At 40.5% G+C, this 24,706-nt stretch overlaps 1 protein-coding gene across 4 annotated transcripts in view; it reads right to left on the bottom strand.

Annotated features, from left to right (window-relative positions):
- The window catches only part of TSC22D1 (TSC22 domain family member 1), a 93,678-nt gene that overhangs the window by 5,800 nt on the left and 63,172 nt on the right, over positions 1-24,706 (bottom strand). The window contains exon 1 of one of the 4 annotated variants that reach the window (XM_051778685.1): positions 23,178-23,200. The exons of 2 other annotated variants lie outside the window; for them this stretch is intronic. Coding sequence is in view for 1 of the 2 variants with exons in the window: in XM_051778682.1 (XP_051634642.1) it covers positions 9,114-9,199 (86 nt within the window). In the remaining variant the exon portion in view is untranslated. Of the gene's footprint in view, positions 1-9,113; positions 9,626-23,177; positions 23,201-24,706 lie in introns of those variants that run through there. One more of the 4 variants, XM_051778682.1, reaches the window with a different exon arrangement.

Raw genomic sequence — 24,706 nt, 5'->3', positions numbered from 1 at the left:
GAAAGGTCTAAGCGCTCGGATCATCTAGGAAATAAAAAACCCCACGACATTAATTACTTTCATCCCCGAAACTGGGGTGAGTTTCTGGGGAGGAGGGGAGAGCACCACTATCTCCGACGTTCTCATTTCAACACCACGTTATCTGCCTGACAAGGACAGAGACTGAACTGCATATTTAAAGGTTGGGGGGTTGATGTTGCTTTTTAAAAATATCTCATTTATGAAATAAAACAGTATATGGAAGATTTAAGGAAAATAGTCCTCCAAACTCCATTTCACATTAGAAGGGCGTCAAGATGTCTACTGTGACTCAAAACCTTCTAACCACCTCTTTTAACACCTCATTAACAGATAATAGAAGATTTTAGACTCCTGCAAAAGCTTACATTCCTGGGAGCAGAGGTGAGAAGGGCTGCAGAATTCCCCATTTCTGTAAAGCCGCTCTGGGATTGCACTTCGCTAGACAAATTTATGCCCGTTAGCCCTGGATATGCAACGAAGGCCGTTTGTTGAGTCCACTCACACGGGATCACAGACTTAGGAAGCCTGCATGTCTATGGAGCACCCCAGGTGTTCACAAACTGCATAAACTAATAGAAGATCGAGATGGGTTACTGAGAAACCAGCAGGGGAGACTACAATATAGCAAAGAAGTATCTCACCAGCACCTTTGATCCTCCATATACGGTAATCAAGGACTTTTTAGTAGGCGTCACCTTTTGTAGTGTTTCAGTTCTTAAAAACTGTTTCTCCCACCAAATAGTTTCCTCTTGTCTCAATTTATTCCTGTTTAGCACTTGAGAAAAGTGCTTTTCATCTTAAGCACGTAATAAGGTAAGCTGCAGCACAGAGTCATTCTGTCTCTATGCAAGTCTGGTTTCGCATATTTCTGTGTGTGTTAAAATACTCTTTCACTTAAAAAATATCTTTCAAGTGTCTTGTCAAAGTATGCTCCCTTCAGATTGTAACATTAAAAGTCCTAGACAAGCATCTCCTGAACTTAAAATAAATCTTGTCTTTTGATTATGTTACAAAAAGACATCACACCAGAAACCATATCAGAAAACAGCAATTTCTGTCACAGCACACTTTCATCTTATGCTATAGACAGGCTGTGGACTCCCAACTACAGAATAACAAGTACCGAAGAGGTTAAAATTAAAATCTGCTTTTTCCTCAAGAAAAGGCTACAGTGATTAGATTCCATCTGACTGTGCATTTCACTTGGCATCTAAAAATGGTGAATAAATGGCAGAGTATTATTCTCCCTTAAAATTCATAAATTCAAAACTCTGTGTATTGACAGACATCTTCTTCCCCCCCCCCCCCTTCCCCGCCAATATCCAATTTATACAAAATTGCTCCAAGCTAACAACCAACCGAGAAAACTCTGGCTGCAGCTGACATCAAGGACTAAATGTTTATTTATTTCAATAGGCCATAATTTTTTTTCTTCATCTCAGTAAAGGCATATAACCAGAGAAGCTGTCCAGGGAACTTTTTTCCCCATGGTCAGTCACATATATATATATATATATATGTTTTAGCAGACTAAGGGGGGGGGGGGGAACAAAAGAAAAAAGAAAGAAAAGGAAAACCACCATCAAAAAAACACACCCCCACAAGCCCACCACGTCAGATAGTCTAAATAAAGATCATAGAATCTCAGCCAACTTCCTTTTCCAGTCCCAAATCTTTAGATAAGATCTTGATTTAAAGAAACCAAACCCTTGGGAACTTACTGCTCAGCTCCAAAGGCTAACATATATTTCATTTCTAGACTGAATTCTGCAAATTTCAATTTACATACTTCTAAATTGAAGAAGCTCTTGCTATGAGATATTACTCTATCAGTTTTCCTAAATGTGTGTTTTTCCTCCCCTATAGTTAAGTTATTTGCATCTATAATTCAATTTATTAGTTTGCTAGAAATTTGGGGTTAGTTCGATTTAAAAAAAAAAAAAAACATAAAAGGGAAAACTATGCAAGACACTAGTGAAATGAAGTGCTATAATTTCTTTTTTTTTTTCCAGATGTGCAAGCATAACTAAATAAATATTTAGTGGAAAGAATACATACACCCTAGTGGGGCTCTGGAAATAACCTGACAGCATCTCTAATCACAGTGCATACACAGAAGTATCATGCTGTGAGCTCCACACAAGAGACAGAAGGCTGCATTTAAAGCAAGAAGATAACCCTGTAAGATCAAAAGACAAACAAGGAGCAGTTCTCACTGGTTCCTCTGAGGATATCCTCTTTCTCTTTGACAGGCAACTAATTGCTAAGTCAACCTCAGTTGTTTTTAATGAGAATATTGTGATTCTACCAATTCAAATGCTGACAAAACAAAACATTAGGTCCATATCAAGTACCTGGATGTAGCCAAACAAAGAGGATCCACTCTTTACTGGTCAGAGAGAACTCTGCAAGGAAATATGAGCCATCTTAAAGCAATCTGGATGCTTAGAGAGGGATATATGGCATCCCCCTTCCTGAGATCATCCACAGATAACCATCTAGCAATGTAGCTGAGATGAAGGACCCTGTTCTATGTATATCCATTGAGTTTTAAAGTCTCCCCACAGAGTCAACTGAGGTCTATCATAACTCAAAACCTGAAATTACATCCAGATGCTACTCCACTTAAATTTAACAGAGCTATACATTTTCAGTAACATGTAGCTTGGGAAGCACATGATCCAACAAGATCCAACCTTAAAATGAGTAAGTGAAAAATATTTAACTTCATTAAGAGTGAAAAAGCCCTCCTCAGTATCCTCTCAAGTGCCCTTGAGCAAGAACCGCAAAGGAAGAAATCAACCAACCATGTTAGCATCCTGAAAGTTTTAAGTGAGACATCTGAGCCAGGAATTGATTTTCTTTTCTCCAGAGAGCTGCATACAGTATCATTCTGCATGCTGACACTGCCCCAGTATGGAAGGGGAAAAGATGCTTAGTGTCATAAATCAGTATATATAGAAAAGTGATAAAATGTTACAACCTCTAAGTTTCACTATCCAAAGCATGGAGCTGAAATTAATTTTTCCTTTGTGTGAAATTAGGCTTAAATAATTTTAGATTTAACTCATAAAGTGTGTTCAATTCCCTAGTCTCATGTGTAGCTCTTTCAAGTGTAATGCTTCTCTCAAAGGCAAGAAGAACACCTCAAGGTAAAAACCACTTACAGTAGCATTTAATCCCACTTGTTGTAACTGTACAACATATTTTTCAAGCACATACTCCAAAATTAAATGAAGAGGGGAGGAAAGAGAGTCACTGAAGCATTTCAAGTTACAGCTAACATAAGAAAAGAACATGGCAAGTATAGGAAGGAGTTTGGCACATTGACATGATGAGCGTTTGGAAAGATGAAATTCTCTGTATTAAAAGGCATCTCTGACCAAAAGGATAAATAGCCCAGGAGGAACTTCAGGATAATGACTGACATCCACCCACCCCAGACTACCTCGATAGCACATAGTGAGATTTAGTAATCAAATTAAAAACTAGTCAAATTAACCTGTAACTGAGAAGGGTCACCTTCTATTATTTTTAAAATTCTTAATATCTTCTGTTTCCTTAAGGTTGCAGAAAAGTGACTTTTCTGTAGGGTCCTGGAGCTTCTGGAGGCTCCCAGAGGGATCCTGGGGGATCCTGGAGCTTCCAAAGGATCCTGGAGGTTCTGGAGGATCCTGGAGCTTTTGGAGGGTTCCAGTTGGATCCCAGTGCTCCCAGTGGGGTCTTGGGGCTCCCAGTGGATCCCAGTGAGATCCTGGGGCTCCCAGTGGGACCCAGCTGTCCCAGTGGATCCCAGAGCCCCACTGGGACATTTCCACAAAATGGAAATACTGTCTTACTGAGTGGTGATAACTGTGGAAATGGGGGATGGAGGACCTTAAGCCCCTCCATTTCCTCCATCCACAGACCCTCCATCCACAGGTGTAAAGCTTACACCCGGTGTGCCTTTTTTGTTTGTTTTAACTATTGAATCCATTCCTTCCTCTTTTCCCACCTCCTCCCCTTTTTCTAATTGTTCCCCTTGAAACTATATTGGAAATCTTGGATTGGCTAATAATTTAGTCATGCTTATTAAAAAAGTATTTATATGGCATTAACAGCTGGCTTACACTTCTCACTGAATATCATTTGCCCTTTGATGGCCATTTTTCAGTGCAACACTTAATATTATGCCTGTATTTCCCACGCCAGAAACCTATCAGACTAGAAGCCAACTCAAAGTTGCTAGGAACAAAACCAAAACCTCTGCAATTAACCTGCGTGTTCCTATGGTCTTCAGGAAGTTTGGAACGAAGTGCCCTACCCCAGCTTTTACTGAAATGAGTAAAAACAGCCAATGATGAAGAGAAAAGTAAGGAAACTAAACAAAGTAAGACTTCCGTGTGGGAAATGAGCACCTCGGGATCAGATGGAGGTCGACCCCTTCTCAGCTTGTGAGGTGGCAGATCGCTCATTACCACCCTGCTGTGCAGAACGATTTTTAAGCCCATTCTGTTAAATAATAATAAACTCCCAACACTGCAATTCGTTAACACGTGTAGGACAATGAAGACGATAAGCTGTGAGTTCAATGCCACTTTTCTTCTTTAGCAAATACATTAAGACAACAGATCTCTATCCAATTGACCTTTTACATTCCCACAATTTCAATCCCTCTGCAATCACTGGCACACAGCTTGACAGGTATCAGCAGTATCAATGAACAATTAAGCAAACTTTCAGATTAACTCCTCTGGCTCTAATGCATGCATATTACAAAAATTCCTAATACCATATTTCCTAATCTCTGAGTGGTCAAAATAATCTACTCTAGTTATGCCTCAACACACAGTTTATCATTTGGTGACCACCTAAAAAAAAATAAGGAAAATTCAAGACCTGCTGTTCCACCGAAGCAGAACTGCACTTTAACAGGTTGAATTCACTGTAGTGTATTTAAAGGTATTTTTATACCTGAATGGAGATTTTAATTTATAGAAATCAAACCCCATGTACCTCCAACCAATCACCAGTCAGGAAGCAGGGGGAGAATTTCCAGAAACACGTAAGAATGTGACCTGATTTATTGCACAGTGCAGTGTATCCCAGTCTTGTTCCCCGTTATCAGCCACCAAATCGAGCATTTGTTGGATGATTTCCTGCCTAACCTGTACCTTCCTCCACCCCCTTTCCTGGGAAAACAAGGATATGAGAGGAATTCGATGAATGCCTATGCTTCAACTCTGTACAGCACTGAAAAACAGGTAAAGCTCGACTCTGGAGTGTGAAAGCACTCACAGGCTTCTTAATCCAGGCATAGCTTCAGTAAATCAAGAGACACAAATCCTGCTGACTCACAACCGCAGAAATCCCAATACAGTATCTCTATATAAATACCATTTACACTCTCCTTGCTGAAGGAATAAATTGTAAAGCAATATTGATTTGAAATAGAACGCAAGATACCTGGGAAAATATGTAAGACTGCGAAATGAGGTGTGCTTAAAAACTTAAAAATTACCTAAAGACAACCAGATCGAAATTTTAATTTGACCTGGCTTTAGAGATGTATTACCTACTTTAGCACAACACTTCGTTCTTGTAACCCTGCCACACTGCAAACCAAAAAGAACAGAACACAGATGTGCTGGCTCAGCATATTTTGAACATGTCCCTGGAGTACCTTCTAGGCCAGAAACTGTGAATAGCTGGCATTGGTCCAGGTCATCTACATAAAGCCCGAATATCCTGATGGCCTGTTTCTCCTTCAAGTGTGATTCAGCCTTCCTCAGTAACCCTACTGATCCTCTAAAGGAACCTCAGGCAGTAAGAAGCTCTCATTTTCCACAGGACAGCATCTTCTAGCTTATAAGCAGCAAGTACCTGAGGCTGTTGGATCCATGGTGGCCACGTGGGGCAGACACCACGCACATTTAGCCACCCTTGAGGTAGACATTCTGCAAACAGCAGAAAACATACTCTTAATCTTTTAATACACATTGCAAAGGAAAGATTACAGCATATTATTCCATACCTAATCAGTATCTGGGTAACTGTCATTATGCAGAGACGACTAAATTTATGAGTGGCACACCGTTTATGAAGCAGTCTTGTTTGCTCCCTAAAACTGCTGATGCCAGTTTTCTGGTGGATATCCACCTAAAATGTTTCATTAGATGTTCCAAGGGTCTTTTGTACAAAACAAGGTCCAAAGCTCACGTATATATTATGCCAGGTATGTATCACTTCTGAAAAACAATTACTTCATCCTCCAGAAACCACTGACATTACAATGACACCCTAAACCTCTGTGGCCTAAAAAAATTTAAAACAAAACCCAATCCCCACAAAAACAAAACCCAAAAAACTCCAGTATCAGAAGTCAGAGATGAGTAACCCACTTAGTAATGCATGGGAGTCCAAAACAGCTCCCAGGTGTGTTTCCTCATTCTCACAAAGGGTGTTAGCCCAGTGGCCATTCTTCTATAGCATCAACACCATGAGCTGTGACACCCTGTCAAGACATGGGAAGGAGAGAAAATCCTTGCTGTGATACAGGATTTAAAGCCCCTCTTCCAGCTCTGCCAATGCAGCCAGGCAATGACTGCTGCAGTGTCCCATCAAGCACAGAGGACAAGTCATCTCTTCTAAAACCCACTCTAGGCAACCTCCCATCCAGGTACAGAACAGGGGAATTCCTCTCTGACTCTTCCCAGCTACTGATAATTGCTAGAGGCCCTGGCCAGGTGAACAGCAACATCAATCAGCAGCTCAAGTAGAAGCAGTCATGACAACTATAAACAAAAATATTTACAAGTGAATGTTTGAGTCACAGGGTAGCCCTGCTGCAACTCAGATAGGCTCCTGCCTCGAATTAGTTTACCCAAACCTGTTTTTCAGCCCCATTTCTGAAGAACTCAGCATTTAAAACAAGTTGTTGATAAGATGAAGCGGGTAGAAAAGAAGCACTGAGCCGATTTCGAGATTGGGGTTGGGGACATTTAGTTATAGACTGAAAAGAAGTCAAGGTACTTGAAAGGATCCTTTAAGTCATTGGAAGGATCAAGATGTGACTTGAGTGAAAAATTACCTTTGAATAGGTTTCAGGGGTTGGGTTGTTAGACTTTTATTTTTTCACATTAGAGTAAAACTATTTAATATTTGCCTAATGATGAATTAAAGCCTGTCTTTTAAAAACAGTAAGAACAATTAGTCCATAAATATAGTGGGTTTTCTATCCCTTGATATCCCCATTTCCAGCTGCCTAGTGCTAGACAGCTCTCCAATAGCACATAGACATTAGGGATCCCTTTTCTAAGTGCTCCTCTTTCCTCCAGAAAGCGACACACAACTGCATGCTCTCTCTCAAATTCTGCATCTAACCAGAAAAAGGTAAATGCTTCTTTGCATTTGACCCATGCATTCAGCAGGGTCAGTTTTGGGAGAAAACATAGAACTGTATTCAATATTAGCCAGGAACAGCTGCCAGAGAAGTTAAACCTTCATTTGCAATGGTGACGTGACAGCCAGCCAACTGTAACCCACAGAAAAACAACAAAGGGAAAAGCAGCATCTCTGCAAGAGAAACTAGAGGAAACAAAAGCAACCGAGAATAGAAAGTAGCTTGCTGAATAAGACTACAGGAAAAATTGTAAACATTTTCTGTATAATGTTAACAGATGCAGACTTTGGTTTATGACTAGAGGTGACACAACACGCTCCTAGGTGTATCAGTAAAAAAGTCAGTTACAGCAAAACCTTTTAATAAAATGCAGAAAGGTTAATGAAAATCACACATCTACTCCACCATATTTTTTTCATTACACGTTTCATGGAATAACTTGGTTCATGGTAGGAAACAATCTTCTCAGTACTACCTTTCTTGTTCAGTAACATATGATGACACCAGTCACTGCTGCATACACATGCTGCTCCTTCATAACATACCTGTTGCCATCATATATCAATTGCTACTACAGAATATTTCCATTAGACTGGTTCCTTACACATTCAGATTAATTTAGTATAATTTTCAATGTCCATTTAAAAGTTCAAGCATGTTTTCAGAAACTGCTGATTACTGAAAAAATTAAAATTGAGCTTTTAGAAAAAGGTTTTCAATGTATAATTTTTTATTCTTTGAAGAGGCACCATTCAGAGATAAAAGCTATTCTCCACAGGCAATACCACAAACATAACTTGACAAAAATGTCAAGTTAAATATATGTGTTAGTTGATATTTGTCAAAATTTATATAGAATCAAGGGGGTTGGATTTAAAGGGTGTGCCATAACAAAAGCACCAGTTTAGAGATCAGAAGTTTAGAGATCAGAAACTCCATGCTTCCTCCCACAGATGGGTATTTGCCTTCTATACACAGAAAAACAACTCTGCAACATGAAGAGTCAAGGCAATTCCCTCCCCCCCACTGTCATGTATTTTTAACTCAGTAAAATAATTCTTCTGATTCACCAAGTTACTTGCTATTTACTTTAAACACTAAAAAGGAACCACATCAAAAACATGTATTTCATATTTCACTATTTATATGGAAAAGGAGGTTAATAAATGAAACTTGCAGAAGACTAAGCTGTATTTCAATGCCTCTCCAAACATTTAACAAGACTGATTAACTAAAATTCTCTTTAATCATGTGACAGTACAGAAGATAGTGTATATTATGTATGAAAAAGTATTTGAATTAATATAAACTTATTATCAACTAAGTTACAAACCCTATTAAAATTCCCATTTTTGGTTTAGTATTACATCACTTAAGATTTGGAATAATTGGAACAACATTTTTTTTGAAAAGAGGAAAGAAAAGTACTGTAATGGCAAACATTTTATAATATGGATTATTTTAAATTCTGCAGTAAATATTTCAAGACATGTAGATTTTCACTGAATAAGTAAACAACTCTGCATGACAGTACTCTCAACCAGTATGATATTCCTAGCTTGAAATAGGTCTAACAAGTGCCAAGCACCTTGATTTAGAAGAAGCATTTTTAAGTACTTGGACAACAAAATAGTTAAAGGAACCATTAAAAAAAAAAAAAGGGAAAACAAATAAATCAAGCAGCTACATATTAAAAACTTTATATAAATACCTCTTCAGATGCTGTTCCAGCTCCAAGAATAACACTTTCATGGTTATTTGTTCAGGACCTTGTTTCTGGAGAAATGTTACTTTCATTGAGGCATCTATTTAGTACCTGCTGAGTAGTTTCCCCCAGACAGAGGGTCGGAAGAAATACCTCTCAGTCCTTTGTGGCCATAAGATCAGCATTAGCATTCCACTATTAACCACAAGTCCTGAACTCTGCAGCACTTTCAAGAATTGCAAAGCCTTGCCTGTTAAAGATTATCCACTTGCTTCAATTCAAAGTTTGCCGAGTTTAATAGTGGTTGGTTATGATCAAGAAAAACAAGAAGGGCGAACAGTGACGACACCATAGATCCTGAGATCACATGGTGTTCTGTTACATAAAGCATCAAAAGAGATTAAAATCTTCATGATTATGTTTTCAAATCTCAAACAAATGCATCTTCTTTCAGCAGTGCCAAATTCACCAACTCTGAAGCTGATTCAGCCTGCTCCTGCTTTTTCTGAAGCACATGTTAATCACTACAGGTAGCTAATTCTGCTTAGAGAAAGGCAGCTTAAGTTTTACTGCTTCTCAAATTAAAGTTCTAGGGCTTAATGGCAGTTCCAATTAGACACAAAATTGACAGTACCCCGTTTACCAGAAAAAATTTTACACAGGCAAATCCTATTCCTGACTGCTATTTTAAAAAGAACCCGTGATGACAGTTTGAGACGTGCATCTAGTTAGTCTTCTGCAGACCAGAAAAAGATAGCAACTCATCATGTATCAAGCCAAAAATCTATCAACTATTTCATTTTCTTCCTCACAGAAACAGATCACCATAAGGAGGTTTTGGTGCATTATAGTAACTCCATACCATGCAACTATCAGCCTATATGCGTAGGTACCATTATAACATTGCTTCAACCTAAACATATTCCTTCCTCTACCATGTTAAATGCTTTTCAGTGTGAAGAAAAATTGACTGCCCACAGTACATTGTAGAGAATCAAACAAGATTCACTTTCCTACTCTACAGGCAAGCTGGAGACCAGGAGATAACCCCTCACTACGGAAGTAGCCAGCTATTTGCAGCACGTGCGCAGGAACCCCTGCCACACAAAAGTGCATGGGCACTGATGTTACACTCTTCTCATCAGACCGCAACCACAAAAATGCAAAGGCAAAACCAGAAATCAAACCTAGCAAATGTTACTTGGACTTACTGCTGACTGCTAAAGTCATGCCAGATGTGTCTCCTCAAGTACATTTGCCTTCTAAGACCATATTGGAAAGAAACCAAATGGAAGGGTCAAACAAGTTCATAGAATCATAGAATGGTTTGGGTTGGAAGGGACCTTAAAGATCATCTAGTTCAAACCCCCCACCATGGGCAGGGGACACCTTACACTAGTGCAGGTTGCTCAGGGCCCCTCCCAGTCTGGTCCTAAACACCTCCAGGAATCTACAGCTTCTCTGGACCTCCTGTGCCAGTGTCTCACCATTCTCACACCAAAGAATTTCTTTGTAATACCTAATCCAAACCTGCCCTCTGTCAGCTGGCTCACAGCATGGCCATATACTACTTATCTGCATTTCTGTTCCACCTTGCCAAGGCAGTGAAGTGGTAACTGATGGCAAGGGAAGTAGGTATTACACAATAAAAAAGAAAGGAGTCTGGCTTGGGGGAAGAAGGGAGGGGTAAAATCAACTCTACTTATTAGAGCCAACAAGTCTACCATCGCAAACAGGGAATATTTTGTTTAGGCAGTAGTGAGGAAATGAACAAAAGAAAAAAATGCATTTTTTTTCCCTTGGGAATGAGGGATGTAGTGAGATTAGTTCCCCATTCCCAAAGCCTAGAGGCAATTCAGATAATTTGAACAGGGCATCAGATGTATTAACTGTGAAGCAGGGCAGAATTCTAAACTTCTTCTTCCCAGAGCCTTGTACGCTCAGAATGTTCCTTTTAAGACACAGCAAGGAGATTGAAGCAGACAAGTTACATTTTGCCATAAATGTTTCTCTCATTACATCAAGTGCACCTCTCAGCACAGCATGGGAACGGATAACAAGCAGGGTTGGCTCGTTTTAGCATTCTCCTTTAGCTCCCACTGAAAAGCCACGGAGGTGGGGCCACTCAGCGGAGCAGTTGGAGAAGAGGCAGACAGGTATAATGGCCCTAAAAGAGGGATGCTTACTCTGAAAGCAGGGCAAATCCTGGAAACTTGGAGATTTACATGGTATAACCACATCTAAAAGAGAGAGGTAGATCAGGCTTCAAGGAAAAATAAGTAAGGAACAAAAGGATCAACAACAGTAGCAATCAACAACTATTAAGACTGTCACAGAATATTCTGAGTTGGAAGGGACCCAGAAGGATTGTCAAGTCCAACTCTTAAGTGAATGGCCCTTAAGGGGATCAAAACCAAGCCCCTGGTGTGATTAGCACCATGCTCTAACCAACTGAGCCCAGTACTATTGAATAACTTCAATATTCAAAATGACATATTACTTATAGCCAGGAGTCTTGCTTATTTTAAAGAGCTGAAGCATCAAGCTGACTAGAAGACTGCTCAAAACCAATTACAGAAAGCCGAACCAAGACAGAAATTTTAATTTCAGTGGCATCCTTACACATCCTTCTAGAGTCAGAGACTCAGTACAATAATAATTCCTTAAGAATCCTACTGGTTACACTGTCTTACATATCACATATGCTACAGCTTCCCTTGGACATTCTATAAAGTACACAGCTGACCTGTAGCAGTCACGGTCAGCTAAGTCTGTATCCCACAGAACTGCGGCAACAGAGCTGATTGGCTTCAGATTTTAAGCTGCCATTCTCCTAACCCTCCTTAACATGCTTCTAGCCCTCTCTATTGTCTGTATTCCCCTCTGTAAAGCTGCACAGTTGACATCAGCTAAAAGGACAATCCTTCTCCGTAACTACTGCACATACAGTACGTGCACTGGTCACAGGTGTTTTCCAGGATGCCTGAAACAATGAGTACACTTTGAAGTATGTTGGAGTGGAAAAGGGATGAAAGTAGTGATGTTAACCTTTCCTGTAGACAGTCTTTACTTTCTCCTTTCCTATTCCAAGATGTCCTTTGAACAGGAGCTCCATCACGCTAGCAGCTGTGTCATGAGAGTTAAAAACATGGTCCAGTAAGTTATGCACATCTGACTAATACATCCCTCAGCTCCAATGCTCCTCTGATTCAATTCCAGATTTCTAGTATAGCCAGAAAGATCATAAAGTGTTAGATTACATTGGGGGGAAAGCAATTTCTTAAGGGGCACAAATCTAAGCACTGAATAAAACTTAGGAAAGATTAATAACTGTACTATCGGCTTACATCCACACACACATAAATAGTTCTATTTGCATCTCATGAGTTTATGCTAAAATCCTTGTATCTTGCTCTGCTTATTAAAAGAAGCCATGTCAGAATCAGTTAGAAAGTGAAAAGCAAATATTATACATACATACAAACACACACACACACATATATACATACACACAGCCATGCATATATGATGCAGAACTGCATAATGAAGCAGCTGAATATATTCAGTAAAGGAGCAAGTTCACTGCTAGGCCCACAAAGAAAATGCTTCATCTCTGGTAACACTAATCACTTTTCCTCATGCATCAGCCCCAATTCGGGTGACAACATTACAGTAAGGCAACACTCACAGGCTTCATTTGATGCTACTTCTCTAGCTATGTCAAGTAAAATAGTTTCTATACCACTGATCTAAAAGCACCAGATTGAAATTCATCACTTTTTTACTTGGGGAGGTTTGTACTCCAGAGGAGTCTTATCAGTTCCACTCACCACCTTAACAAAAAACAGTAAATGATTTGAAAATCAGCAAACTGATTTTTAGTCAGTTACCAGACTGAAAACAAATTAATCTTTAAACACGACTGCTTCAGAGGCAGCTATTCCGATAACTACATGATTTTTCTCATAAGCATTTCCCATAAATTTGACAAAGCTCGTTACAGTGCATTCAAGTAATTAAAAGGATTACTCAGTTATGTGTAAGTCAACAACTTACAGGCAATAAAAACCACAAAGATATTGTAAGCCTACTGGATTAACTAAGCGATTGAACATTTTTACTGCTTTGAAAAATAGCCTCTAGCTGCAACTGAAAAATGCCTGAAGTACAAGGATCTTCATTCTTCTCCTGCCACATTCAAGAATTCAGCATCAAGCTATGCTTTCCTTTGTCCTGAACCACCCTGGCTCTTATATAAAGTGACAGATTGCACACAGATGAATTATCACTCCAGGTACATTAGAATGTCAGATATGGGTAAATTTTAACATTTAATGAAAAAAAACCAAGATTTCATGCATGATAGCATCAGGGTACCTAGGTTCTCTCCCACCCATAGCTCTTATGCCCAAAGGGGAAGGAGGAGCATATTTCAAGATTCTTAATTTGTGGTACTCCTTGACAGTTTTGATTTTAAAAAAAAAAAATATTAAAAAATGCAGCAGCCCAAGTTAAGATCTAAACTGTAAGTTAATGAATCTGGCATTCAGCCAGCAGAATTTACTGTTTACATCAGTCTGAATGAAATGTAGCACTTCAGCCTGAATTCCTCAGCGCGTCACACATCGCTGAGTAAGCTGCCATATCTTCATGGGTAAACATTTAGTAGGTTCATTTTCCACATTCTACAGAGGACTTCAGAGACAGTTTGAATAATGCAGACTTCACCATAAGAAAAAGCAGCAAGTCAACCTTAGACTACAGACATAAAACACCCTATGGTAACAATGTCAATTTTGATGTGATGCAACAAACTAAGAATTTAAAGTTCTGATGTGCATATAAGTGCCTCATAAAGCAGAAAACATACCAGACATTCAACTCTTCTGGAAACTTTAAAGTTCCAAACATGCAATCCTTAAGATATTTAAGGGTTAAAGAATTCCTAAAATAGTTATCCAAAATTCACATAAGTCACCAGGACTTAAGATTTCCAAAGTTTGTTTCATGATTACAGCACAGCCTCCAAGACTACTATTTTACAAATATAACAAATAAACCTTTATATCAAGTTACAGCACTTCCTATTACCAGCAATGTCCCATATACCATTTGCATCCTAACCTACAGGGTTTTTTTAACGCTTTGTTACCTTCCACCCTCCTATCTTAAATCAATCTTTATGCAGTGCTTTGGCACAGGGTTTTGCAAGGCTGCTAGTCAATGACAGCATGCAAAAAATAAATCTGACTTCAGAAAATATTTATTAGAACCACTCAATGAAGCAATGCATGCTGACTTGTCAAAGGAAATAGTTTTGACAACAAAAAAAGTTAAAAAGCACAAAAAGTTGTAGAAAGACATCTACACTACAATGAAAACCAAAGCAGTGAAGTGAAAGACAAGAAGGTGGACAACAAATTGGGAAATATTTCCAAATGCTAGCAGCAAAAATCACTGCTGTACTTTTGTTATTTTCATATTTTGAACAGATGTCATGAAATGCAGTTAGAGAAGATAGTTTTCAGTCTGTCATTAAACAATTTAAAAAAAGTTTAGGTACTAACATCCTAATTGAACATCCGAGTCATCACCAAGTGATATAAAAGGTATGGCTTTCAGTTACACAATGATAAGCATTACAATTGCACATATTTAGTCTGTTAATTTACACTCAATTTTTATTTTCATCTTGGCACCCCTATATATGCTGCAGAAAAGTAAATCCTCCCTGTGTGAAAGATGAAGAAACACATACAGGGAAGACCTTACTGGATCTGAAACACCCATTTAGCCTGGGAGCCACTACCAGGCATGGCCAGAGGCAGATGTTTAGGTGAGAACCCAGCAAGGTAGGCAGATAAATGCAACCTTCCTACAGTATCCTCCTACGTGTCAGCAACCAGCAGCTTGAGGAGTTTCTGCACAAAAAGGAATAACTTAGTGCTTAATGACCCAAGATAATTTTCTTCCAAGAACTGGTCCATTTGTTTTCCTTTAAAGAAATTACTCCGGTCACATAGTTCTGAGGACTTTCTAAAACTCTGGTTGTTAAATTCTGAGTTAATTACCCAGGGAAGAGACAGTTTTCAAATTATCACATATAAAGCATCAACCACCCTGGCTTCTAAGGAGATATGAATTTGAATCTCAAAAGCAGTCCTGATTTAGGAACACACAATAGGAACACCTGGAAACCAGCACAAGCATGAAGGAGCAGCTACAGGAGTCAGTCTTCTCCATGAACCACAGTAAGCCATCTGCAAGAGAGTTCTTTACATATCACTAACTGGAAGTCACCAAACTTCTATCATTTAATCATACAGAAGAACAGACAATGTCAAAGCATATTCAAGTTGTAGAACTATGTTAGTACAGGGACAACAAAACACATTAAAAAAACTGAGTAAAATATATTGAGGAGGAGGAAGAAGTAATTAAGGGCATTGGTACTGAATACATATTGTCAATTAGAATAGTTACTGGTTACTGCTTTTTGTACTGTGGTAATGACTAAAATCAGATTAAGCCTACAGGAGACAAGCCTAGTATCTCCTCCACTTCTACACATAAGGCATCTCTTTACCATGACTATGCTATGTTATCCTAATCTAAAGCAAGTACTCCTTTCCTTCACTGCAGCACCTATGAAACCCAAACCAGCAGAATCTCTGATTAAGAGGAGCCTGATGAACATGAACTAGCACAGCACAGTAACAGCAGCTCAGCATTTTTTGCTGCAAGGGACTGTCAATCTACTGTGCATGTTACATCAGCAGAATACAAAACTAATGATGAAGGATTTGCAGGCATTCAGCCAGACTAGAGGGGAAGAAACCCTGCCTCCTGAAACATGTCTTTGGTGGTATTGGTGTTTTTTAACTTAAGCATACAAAAGAAAACTTGAGAATACTATGAAGTTGCCTGTCACATGACCCATGAAATGGAGTCCCCCACTTAAGGGTAACTTAATTTCAACAGACAAATGCAGCAGGAAGTGAGACTCAAAGCTTCCTATTGAGAAAGGTCATCCAAAACCTTCACAGGACAATTGCAGAATAAATCTCTGGCCTGCCCAAACCTCCAAACTGAGATCCATCAGTAGGTGTGAGCTAATAGAAACCAGTTACAGCTATTCTTGGATATTCTTCCTCAGTAATACTGGAACTTTATGAGACCAAATTACAGCAGACATTCCTTGGGCATTTGGTGACATCCATATTAAAGGAGTAAATTAAAGATTTAGAACAATGTAGTTCTAACCATTATCAAGATAGGAAGAATTTTTAACTCTACAGCTCTCTTCCCACAGATTTTCCTTTCTTTCGGATTCCAGAAAGCAGCCTGTACTCAAGCAGCAGCTCACGCCCAAAAAGCTATGGGAGCCATAAGGTTACTGTCTTATTTTTAAGAAGTCAGCCTCTTTCAAAAAAGGAGGCAAGTAGAACATCACCTCTGAGCCACTACACAAGCATGAATTCATAAAGGAGTAACCAACCCCTTATGGTATTGCAAACACAGCAGTTATAACATGACCTTCAATGCTCTAAAGCAAACTGCAAAGACCAGAGGTGCTGGGTTTTTCTCTACCATATCAAATATTTTCCCATGGAAGGAGGAGTAATGCTTTGTCATCCTGCTTCTCTTCTTCAATAAGGTCAGACACCCTGCAAGGCAAGATCTAGCTAAAAAAGTGATTCTCTGATGTGTAAACCAGAATAAAGCCCTCCAGGAATACATTGCTTCAAAAGAGAAGGCCACTCCACCAGGCCCAAGCATTCGGCTCCTGGACCACGCCAGGACCTCTCAGGAGCAGCACAAGGCAAGTGCCAAACATCCGAAGAAAGAAAGGTGTAACTTGCTGCTGAAAGTGAAACTTCAGGGTCTGATAAGTGTTCTGTGTTATTTGTTCACATACAGATAAGGTCCATGGTGCTGTGAAACCTACTTAAGTGCTTACAGAGGTTTGAGAGGAAAACAGCATCAACTAAATAACACCACAGGTGGCAAACTAAATACCTTGCTACTGAGACACTGATACCGTACAATTCTTTTCCTGTAATGAGTCCCATCAGTGGCTCACCAGGACTGATTAGGCTACATTAGTTCGAGTGTCAACAATATCCTAACATTAAGCATTAGCTCCTTTAGCAGGCATTGGAAGACAGCACTAGTCCTATACTTCATTATTTTTACTGTGAACATTTAACTCTTACCCTGTATCTATTTTGGTATTCTTCTAAATTGATTTGTGTTTGCCAATGTTTATTTCAGAAAAGACTGAAAGTCACCACCTTCAATTTTCTTATCTGGCTATGTAACAACAGCCAGCAATTCTGAAATTAGCAGCCTCTGACACAGCATTTTCTTCAGAGACCTTCTGATTGTATTTTCATTTCTTCTCTTATCAGTCAGGAGCACAGAATGTGACAACATTGCAGATGTGCTAAAATGTCCCTCTTAAGCCAAAAATTGGGACTTCAGTTCCAGAGCCAGTAATTATCAGTGACTTTCTTGAATTTAATTGCTCTAATCGGGTGAGTGAAAAAGGTATGAAGGTTATTTGAGAGACCAAAATAAGGGTTTGGAAGAGTGTATCTCAGTGGAATAGAGATTATTTTTATATATACTATTATTAATGAGACTGGGAAACGTATTTATAATGAAATTAAATATTAAATAACAGAACCATAGGAAAACCATCAAACTACAGATTTGGAAACTAGAAAAGCACATCAGTGGACTAAAGAAAGACAAAAGAGTAAGAAGCAAAAAATAGAAATAAAAAGGCAAGTGGAAGTAGGGAAGGAACAAGGAAAATAAGTAGTTAGGACAAGCCAAACAGCAAGGAGAGCAAAGCATCAAAAAGAGAACGGTCAGGAACTGCATGAGGGAGTGAAGAAGATAAAGGAATTATGGGCTAAAAATACCCAAAAGAAAGGTACCAGCAGATGTTATTTTTTGGTACATTTAATACAACATCAAAAAATCCCAGAAAGAGCATTTCTGGAAATGCCATACTTTTCTGGAAAAGAAAGAGAAATATAGGAAGGGAAGAATTAAAAAACTAAATCTACAGCAAGCAGCTGCCAAAGCCCTGCAGTTTCCCTTGGCAGACCAACACTTCCATTGATAACCCAATGCTATGATATTACTGTCCTGTGATGACAGCTTTTGGAAGAAAAAAAGGGAAAAAAAAATAAGAGTTTCAAACTCAATCTCCCTTCTCTGTGTACATGAGCAAAACCATCCAGCCTATGACGACTCTCTCCTTGTTCATGCTCCAAATACAGTGTGCTAAAGAAATGTTTTAACATAAAGTACCACAAATAAATCAGTTACATTAGACAAGATCTTTATGTGGTTCACCTTACCCCTCTGGAAAGGGTTAAGGTGACAATGCTAGGGTAACTAATTCCAAAATGATGCATAAAGCCCCGAACTGTGCTGTCCTGTCTCTTGCAGTCATGCAGAAAAGTGTTGCCACTGACGGAGTTCTCCTGCCAGGAGCACTGCAGAAGCAGCAGCCCTTGGTTTAACCAGCAGGACCACTGCCCTTCAGAGTAGTCGGTTAAATGCCATCCAAAGTAAAAACCCAGCCTATATCCATCTTTCCACAATCACAAGTGATTTGGTCACCACAAGCCTGAGGATTTTTTAAGACTGCAGCACTCCCGTGTGAACTGCAAACAAGACACTGCTATTTTTGCTTCTCTTCGAAGCACAGGCATTTTGAACGGGGAGGGTAGACGGACAGACACAAAGCCAGTTTACTGACCTATGTGCATTTCAGCTGTAGTTAGAAATGGATACCCAGGCTGGCCCCAGAACACGTGCTTCACGGCGGCGCAGGCCCAGCCTGGCCCTGGGCACGGAAAGGAGTAAGAGAATGGGAGCTTCACCTGTGCGGACAGTGCCATCGTGGGAGATGAGAGGGGAGCCCCAGAACACACAGAAGAGAAGGACAACTCTAAACCCGGGCAGATGGAGCTCGTCAGCCCTGTAAGGCCATCCATCTAAGAGAAGGTCACTCTAAACAAACCTACGTCCTGAGGACCTCGCTGCCACCGTCCAAGCTCACTCGGCCCTGGCAGTTGAACCTCAGGATTAAAGGGTGGGCTCAGTTCAGCGCACACTGTGTCTCACCTAAAAAATCCACTGCGCAGGCTCGAAGGCCTTACCCGCATTTGCAAAGCCCTGTATCACCAGCGCACTTGTAACGAATGTGGGCAGAGACCTTTCCCAAATCTTTGTTCGCGAAGACTGACCATGATGATGATGAGTAATGGATAACACTTCATATTGTTCACTGAAAAATGCACCAGAAGTGGTAAGGATGATGAGTTCTAAATGTATTCCAAAAACTCTCTGTATTTCTGGCTTCTGAATATCAGTTTATCAAGTTAAAAGAACCAAGAGTTCTTATTTTCAAGGAACTTGGAAAAAAAAATTAAAAAAAATAAAAATCAAAGTTTATTACTTTCTCCTTCAGTCAACAGTTCAATATCCCATTAAACATTTGCAGTGATTTTTACTGGTACATACATACTGATTTAAGTCCAAAGATATAAGTAATCTTTGGATTACTTATAATCTCAGTGAAAGCTCAGGCTTTCACGGCAACAGGTTTTCCATTGACAGAGGCTGGACTTTCCATGTTTTAATAAAAGGCATAAACACAATTAACAAGTTGAATAACATTCTTTTCCCCTCACTCCATTACACATACTCCACTACTGTATTTTACAAGGGGCTCCAACTAACTGCCATGAAAGGTTCTCTACTTCATCCTGCCCACATATTCTTGCCTTCTCCTTCACACTGCATCTGATGGAAAACCAAGTATTACCACCTGCTACACCATGTAAATAATATAAAAGTGAAGGCAGAAAAGAGTGACTGGCAAAGTGGGAAGAGTGAGAGTGTATAAACATTTTTCATTCTAGGCTGCTTTGCTGTTCCTTACACACACGTGCCAATTCCACTATCAGCATAAAGTCTTCCAAGAAACACCAGGCAGGACATGCTACCACCAAAAAGCAAATATGAAATTTTGTTGTTATTTTCTGTCGGGATATTTTATTGTTGTTAAAGGAAAGGGAAGAATAAGAAAAGTAGATAAGGAAATAAATATTCCTGGGTAATTAACTTTTCTAAAGAAATGCATCATGGCAGTAGGATTTCCCTTTCCCAGTCTACAGCTATGCGGCATGTCTGACTCAAGATTCATTGCACACTGCCAAGTAGAGGGCATGCTCGGTAAACACAGATACAAATAAACTGATATTTACCTGTGTCAGAAGTTTATCAGAACAGAAAATGAAGAACAACATTCCAAAGAAGATAAGCAGGCAGGCAGAAAGGACAGCAGAAAAGAGGGGGGAAAAAGCAAAATTATAATCAAAGTTATCATATATATTAAGAGATACACAACAGCAAGTACAGTTAACATTAAACCTGTTACTTCAGGGTTACTCAAGAAGTGAATGAATCACTTGTGCCAAGAAGCAAAGAGGTATAGACACAGATAACAGCATTATCCAATTATTTTATTCAAAAAGTATTACTTGAGTCATGGATTTGTCAGATGGAACTGTGTCTGGTCCATTCAAAGGCACCCGTCAAGATAAGTGCATAGTTAAAAAAGAGGTCTGCTTGCAAGTTTACTGAAAATAATTCACATATTGAATATCAAGTATTATTTCTCAAAGCTCACTTTAGCATAGGCAAGGTTAGATGTCTAGAGTACAGTACACGCAGGGGTCTCTGCCTTTCATCTACTAATCAGAGAAGCAGTCCAGAAGAAGGAGCATCCTGAACTAAGGCTGGTCTTTATAAATATCCTTCCCTCGTATAAAGCAGATTTTTCAGTGGCCAGCATAATCCAAACTCTAAAAAGGAAGCTCATAAAACAAAGCACACACACACAGAAAACCAAAATCAATTCAGTGGACTAAGAGAATTCTAGTAGCTAAAGTCCATTAGGCACAGGACTTACTGGTATTCTGACTTCATAAGGTTACTCAAACTAAGAGCCTTACAGGGAAGTGTAGTAGCACCTTTTCTGTTCCTGTGCTTCGTTCTGGCTTCCGAGCCCATCCATTTCTCCTTTTCCACCTCTCCTATATTATTTTCTCTGTCCTTTCTGGTACTTTTCCCTTTGGTTCGGTAAACTGGCACATAGCAAACCTTCCAGGTGTTCCCCTTTCCCCTGTTCCCAGAAGACGCAGTTGGCAATGACATTCCAAGCGTGGGGGAAGCATAAGATGATAGGTAGAGATGGGTAACGGGTGAAGGCAATGGATATCAAGCATGCATAATTCATCTGAGCTACAGCTGTCTCTGTAGAGAATGCAGAAAAAGAGTCTTCTAGCACACCACACTGTAAGGAAAGCTGAGATCCACAGCACACACAAAAAGATCAATATGACACCTTTAGGAAAGCCAGAAATAACAAGGTAAAGAAAAAAAAAAAAGAGGAAAAACCATTATATATTATCCTAAACTGCACAGACTAACCTTAAAACCACTATAGCTTCAGATATTTTTACATTTATTTCAACTCGAAAAGAGTGCTCAATATCTAGCAGTTCCCACTGCTATAAAGAAGAATACTTGCATTACGATTTTTAAGGATCTGAAGCTTTGTTCAATTGCAAAGCAAAAAGTACCAAAAGAAACTGAAACATTATCATCTTAACTGTTTTAGCATTTGTCACAATTATTTTCTCACCAACATGAATTAAGAGAAAACTAGATAACTTTCAGTCTCAAATTGCCACTCACGCATAAAAGGAAGTTTCCATCAGAATTAAAAGGTATTCCACATTTTGGGTTTTAAAGCAAGTGATTACTCATGCTGATTTGAGACTCCCTTCAACAGTTAGGTGGCTGCTTTTTCCTTCAAGGCCCCTATTATATAATAGTTCACCCGCCTATAAAACACTGATTTCCATACAACAACTATAAACCACAAGTTATCCATTTTTGCAATAAACATTCCTCTAAATGCATGAAACAGGTTTTTTTCTGGTTTTATTTTACTTTTGCACCAACTTTGAGCAAGAGGAAGCTGCCACTGACATCAGCACTACAAACAGGCACCTAAAATAGCAATGCAGCTTTAAAAAATGCAAAACACAAAAAGCCAAACCAAACAAAATTCCAAAAACAACAACAAGAAGCCATCCTTTGACCATGTATAAAATGCTTGAGGAAAACCAGAAAGGTCACACAGATTTTTAAACTTCCCATACAGCACACTGTGCACAAAAACAGGAATTAAAAGTACACAATGCTTGCATAACCAGAAGGTCCCCAGTCTCACTGCAGAAGGCTTAACATGATCGCCACCAACCCTGCCCCTGGAGGGCTCCTTATATGTGGAATTATATGTTACAGTCACACTAAGACAGAAAAGCCTCCCTTGATAATTAGCTGAGGACTCAAACAAGAAAAATAAAGTGTAAATACAAGTACAGACCATTCACTATTCTTCTTCCAAGCTTCACACAATTTGGGAGTTATTCAACCACAACAAGAATTAAGGATGCCTTGAGAGTACCATACCTGAACAAACTCTATTCCAATACACCACACTGCTGACACTACAGACTCAGCTGAATATTATCCAGCCCTGGCAGCTTTGAAGCTTTTTCTGCCTTTTCTTCTTTTTGATGCTTCCCTCTTTTTGGGGTCTGTGGGCTCCTCTAGCCCTTACAGAGGTCAGGCAAGCCCCTGGTGACAACTTCTCCCCAAAAAGTCTACCTCCAAACAACTTTTAAGTTGAAAGCTGAATAGAGGTGAAATTTAAATAAGAATCACCAGACCGGGACTCTGCAGAATCAACCTATAAGAAGGTGAAATAGTCACTATGATACATAACGCAAAAGCAACCTCAATGCAATTAGTTACTTCCACCAACTCCATCCTCCCAGGAAATCCATATATAAGGTCACTGGAAAGCTCTGCCTAACTTACTGAGTACCATTTCATGCCTATCGTATGCCATCAGAATCTGCATCCCTGTGGGGCATCGCTGTCCCTTCCCCTAACCCGCTCCCCACTAACCTTAACTACTGTTAGCTTGTTCAGATGTGGATTCAGCTGCGTTTCCGACTTGCAGACACGAGTTATTTACGCAGTTTACATTAACTCGGCAAAATCCACAGCAGCAGAGGCTGACCCCCGGAGGTCGGCGCTCCACCGGACCCGGTTATTTCAGGACGCCGCGGCCGCTCCCCGCGCCGGGCGGGACGGCGGGACAGGCGGCGGTGGCTGAGCCGCGACACCTGCCGGCCGCTCCGCCCGCCGCTCGGCCCCGCCGAGGGGACGCCGCCGGCACCCGCGGCTCCCGCCGCCCCGCTGCGCCGGGCCCTGCGGCGATGCTCGCCCCCGCCCACTCGCCCCACGGGTACGAGTTCGGGAAGAGCGGGGGAAGGTCCCTCCCGACGGCGCCGAGCCGCGGGGACAGTCCGCCCAGCCGCGGGAAGGCGGCACTGCCCCGGTGCGGCCGTCAGGGAGCGCTGCGGGCCCGGCCGCTGCAGGGCCCCGCGGAGGATCCCTCCCGAGAGACAGCGCACACCCGCCGCAGGTTATACACGAACACTTCGGGAGGCGCGCGAATAACGCGGGGTGCAGCGGTACACGGTCCCTCTCCCTCCTTCCTACAGAAAACGGCTTTATCTCCCTGAAAACGGAGGCGCGACAGGGTGATTTAGCCTGCATTCACACAGATAATGGCTACAAGCACAGACACAAAAGTATCTCGTTTGTACACAGAGGCTGGGTACATAAATAAGAGCATCGAAGCAGATAAAAGCCGACTGACAGTGAAAAGCGGGTTCTTGGATGACGGTGGAGCACAGCCCAAATATGGGAAACCAGGACTTGCCAGACACACCTGTCCCCAGCTGCTATGCATCCCCATAGGCCTGGGCCACACACCTCCAACCACTTTATATATCCCCACCTAGTAGTTTTCTTTCACTACAGAGTCATTGCATGAAGAATGTGGCACGGGGAAGCTCACAGGGACAGAGTCCTACCAAAACGTAGGAAAGGGAACCTTTGCCCTGGGACATGTTCCCACCAGCATCTCCTCTCACTTACTGCCCCAAAAAACAGGGTGCCTCTCAACCCTGCCATCAGACTTTTCCCAGGGCATCCCTCAGAGTCATTCACTACTTTTAGGTCTAAAATGAGCTTGGGGCCAAAACCTGTATTGGTTTTTCCCTCTGAGTAAATATTTACGGCTATGTATGTGCAGGGAAGCCCAGACAAATCTCCCTGGTGCTCCACATACAGGAAGCCAGCCCAGCTTTGATTGCTGGAGCCTGCTTGTGAATAGAGGCAGAAAGAGACACTGATCTAAATCAGACTGTGAGCACATCATATTTTTCTTGGGAGAGGTAACCTGCAGAACACAGCAGAGAGGCTGCAGTACACCACGCCTGCCAACAAGTTAAGCTAAAGCAATGTGCTCTCTCCCCTCTCTCATCAGCAAAAAAGCCAAAGGTAGCAAGATACTGGTGTCACACCAGAAAAACCACACTTGATGAGAAAGAAAGAAAAAAAAAAGATCATTTCAATTCACAGAG

Source organism: Manacus candei, unplaced genomic scaffold (assembly GCF_025592945.1).
Source record: "Manacus candei isolate 608988 ecotype Guabito, Panama unplaced genomic scaffold, ASM2559294v1 h1tg000014l, whole genome shotgun sequence".
Classification (NCBI taxonomy): Eukaryota; Metazoa; Chordata; class Aves; order Passeriformes; family Pipridae; genus Manacus; species Manacus candei.
Note: the sequence above shows the minus strand (reverse complement) of the source record. Positions and strands in the feature narration are given on the sequence as shown.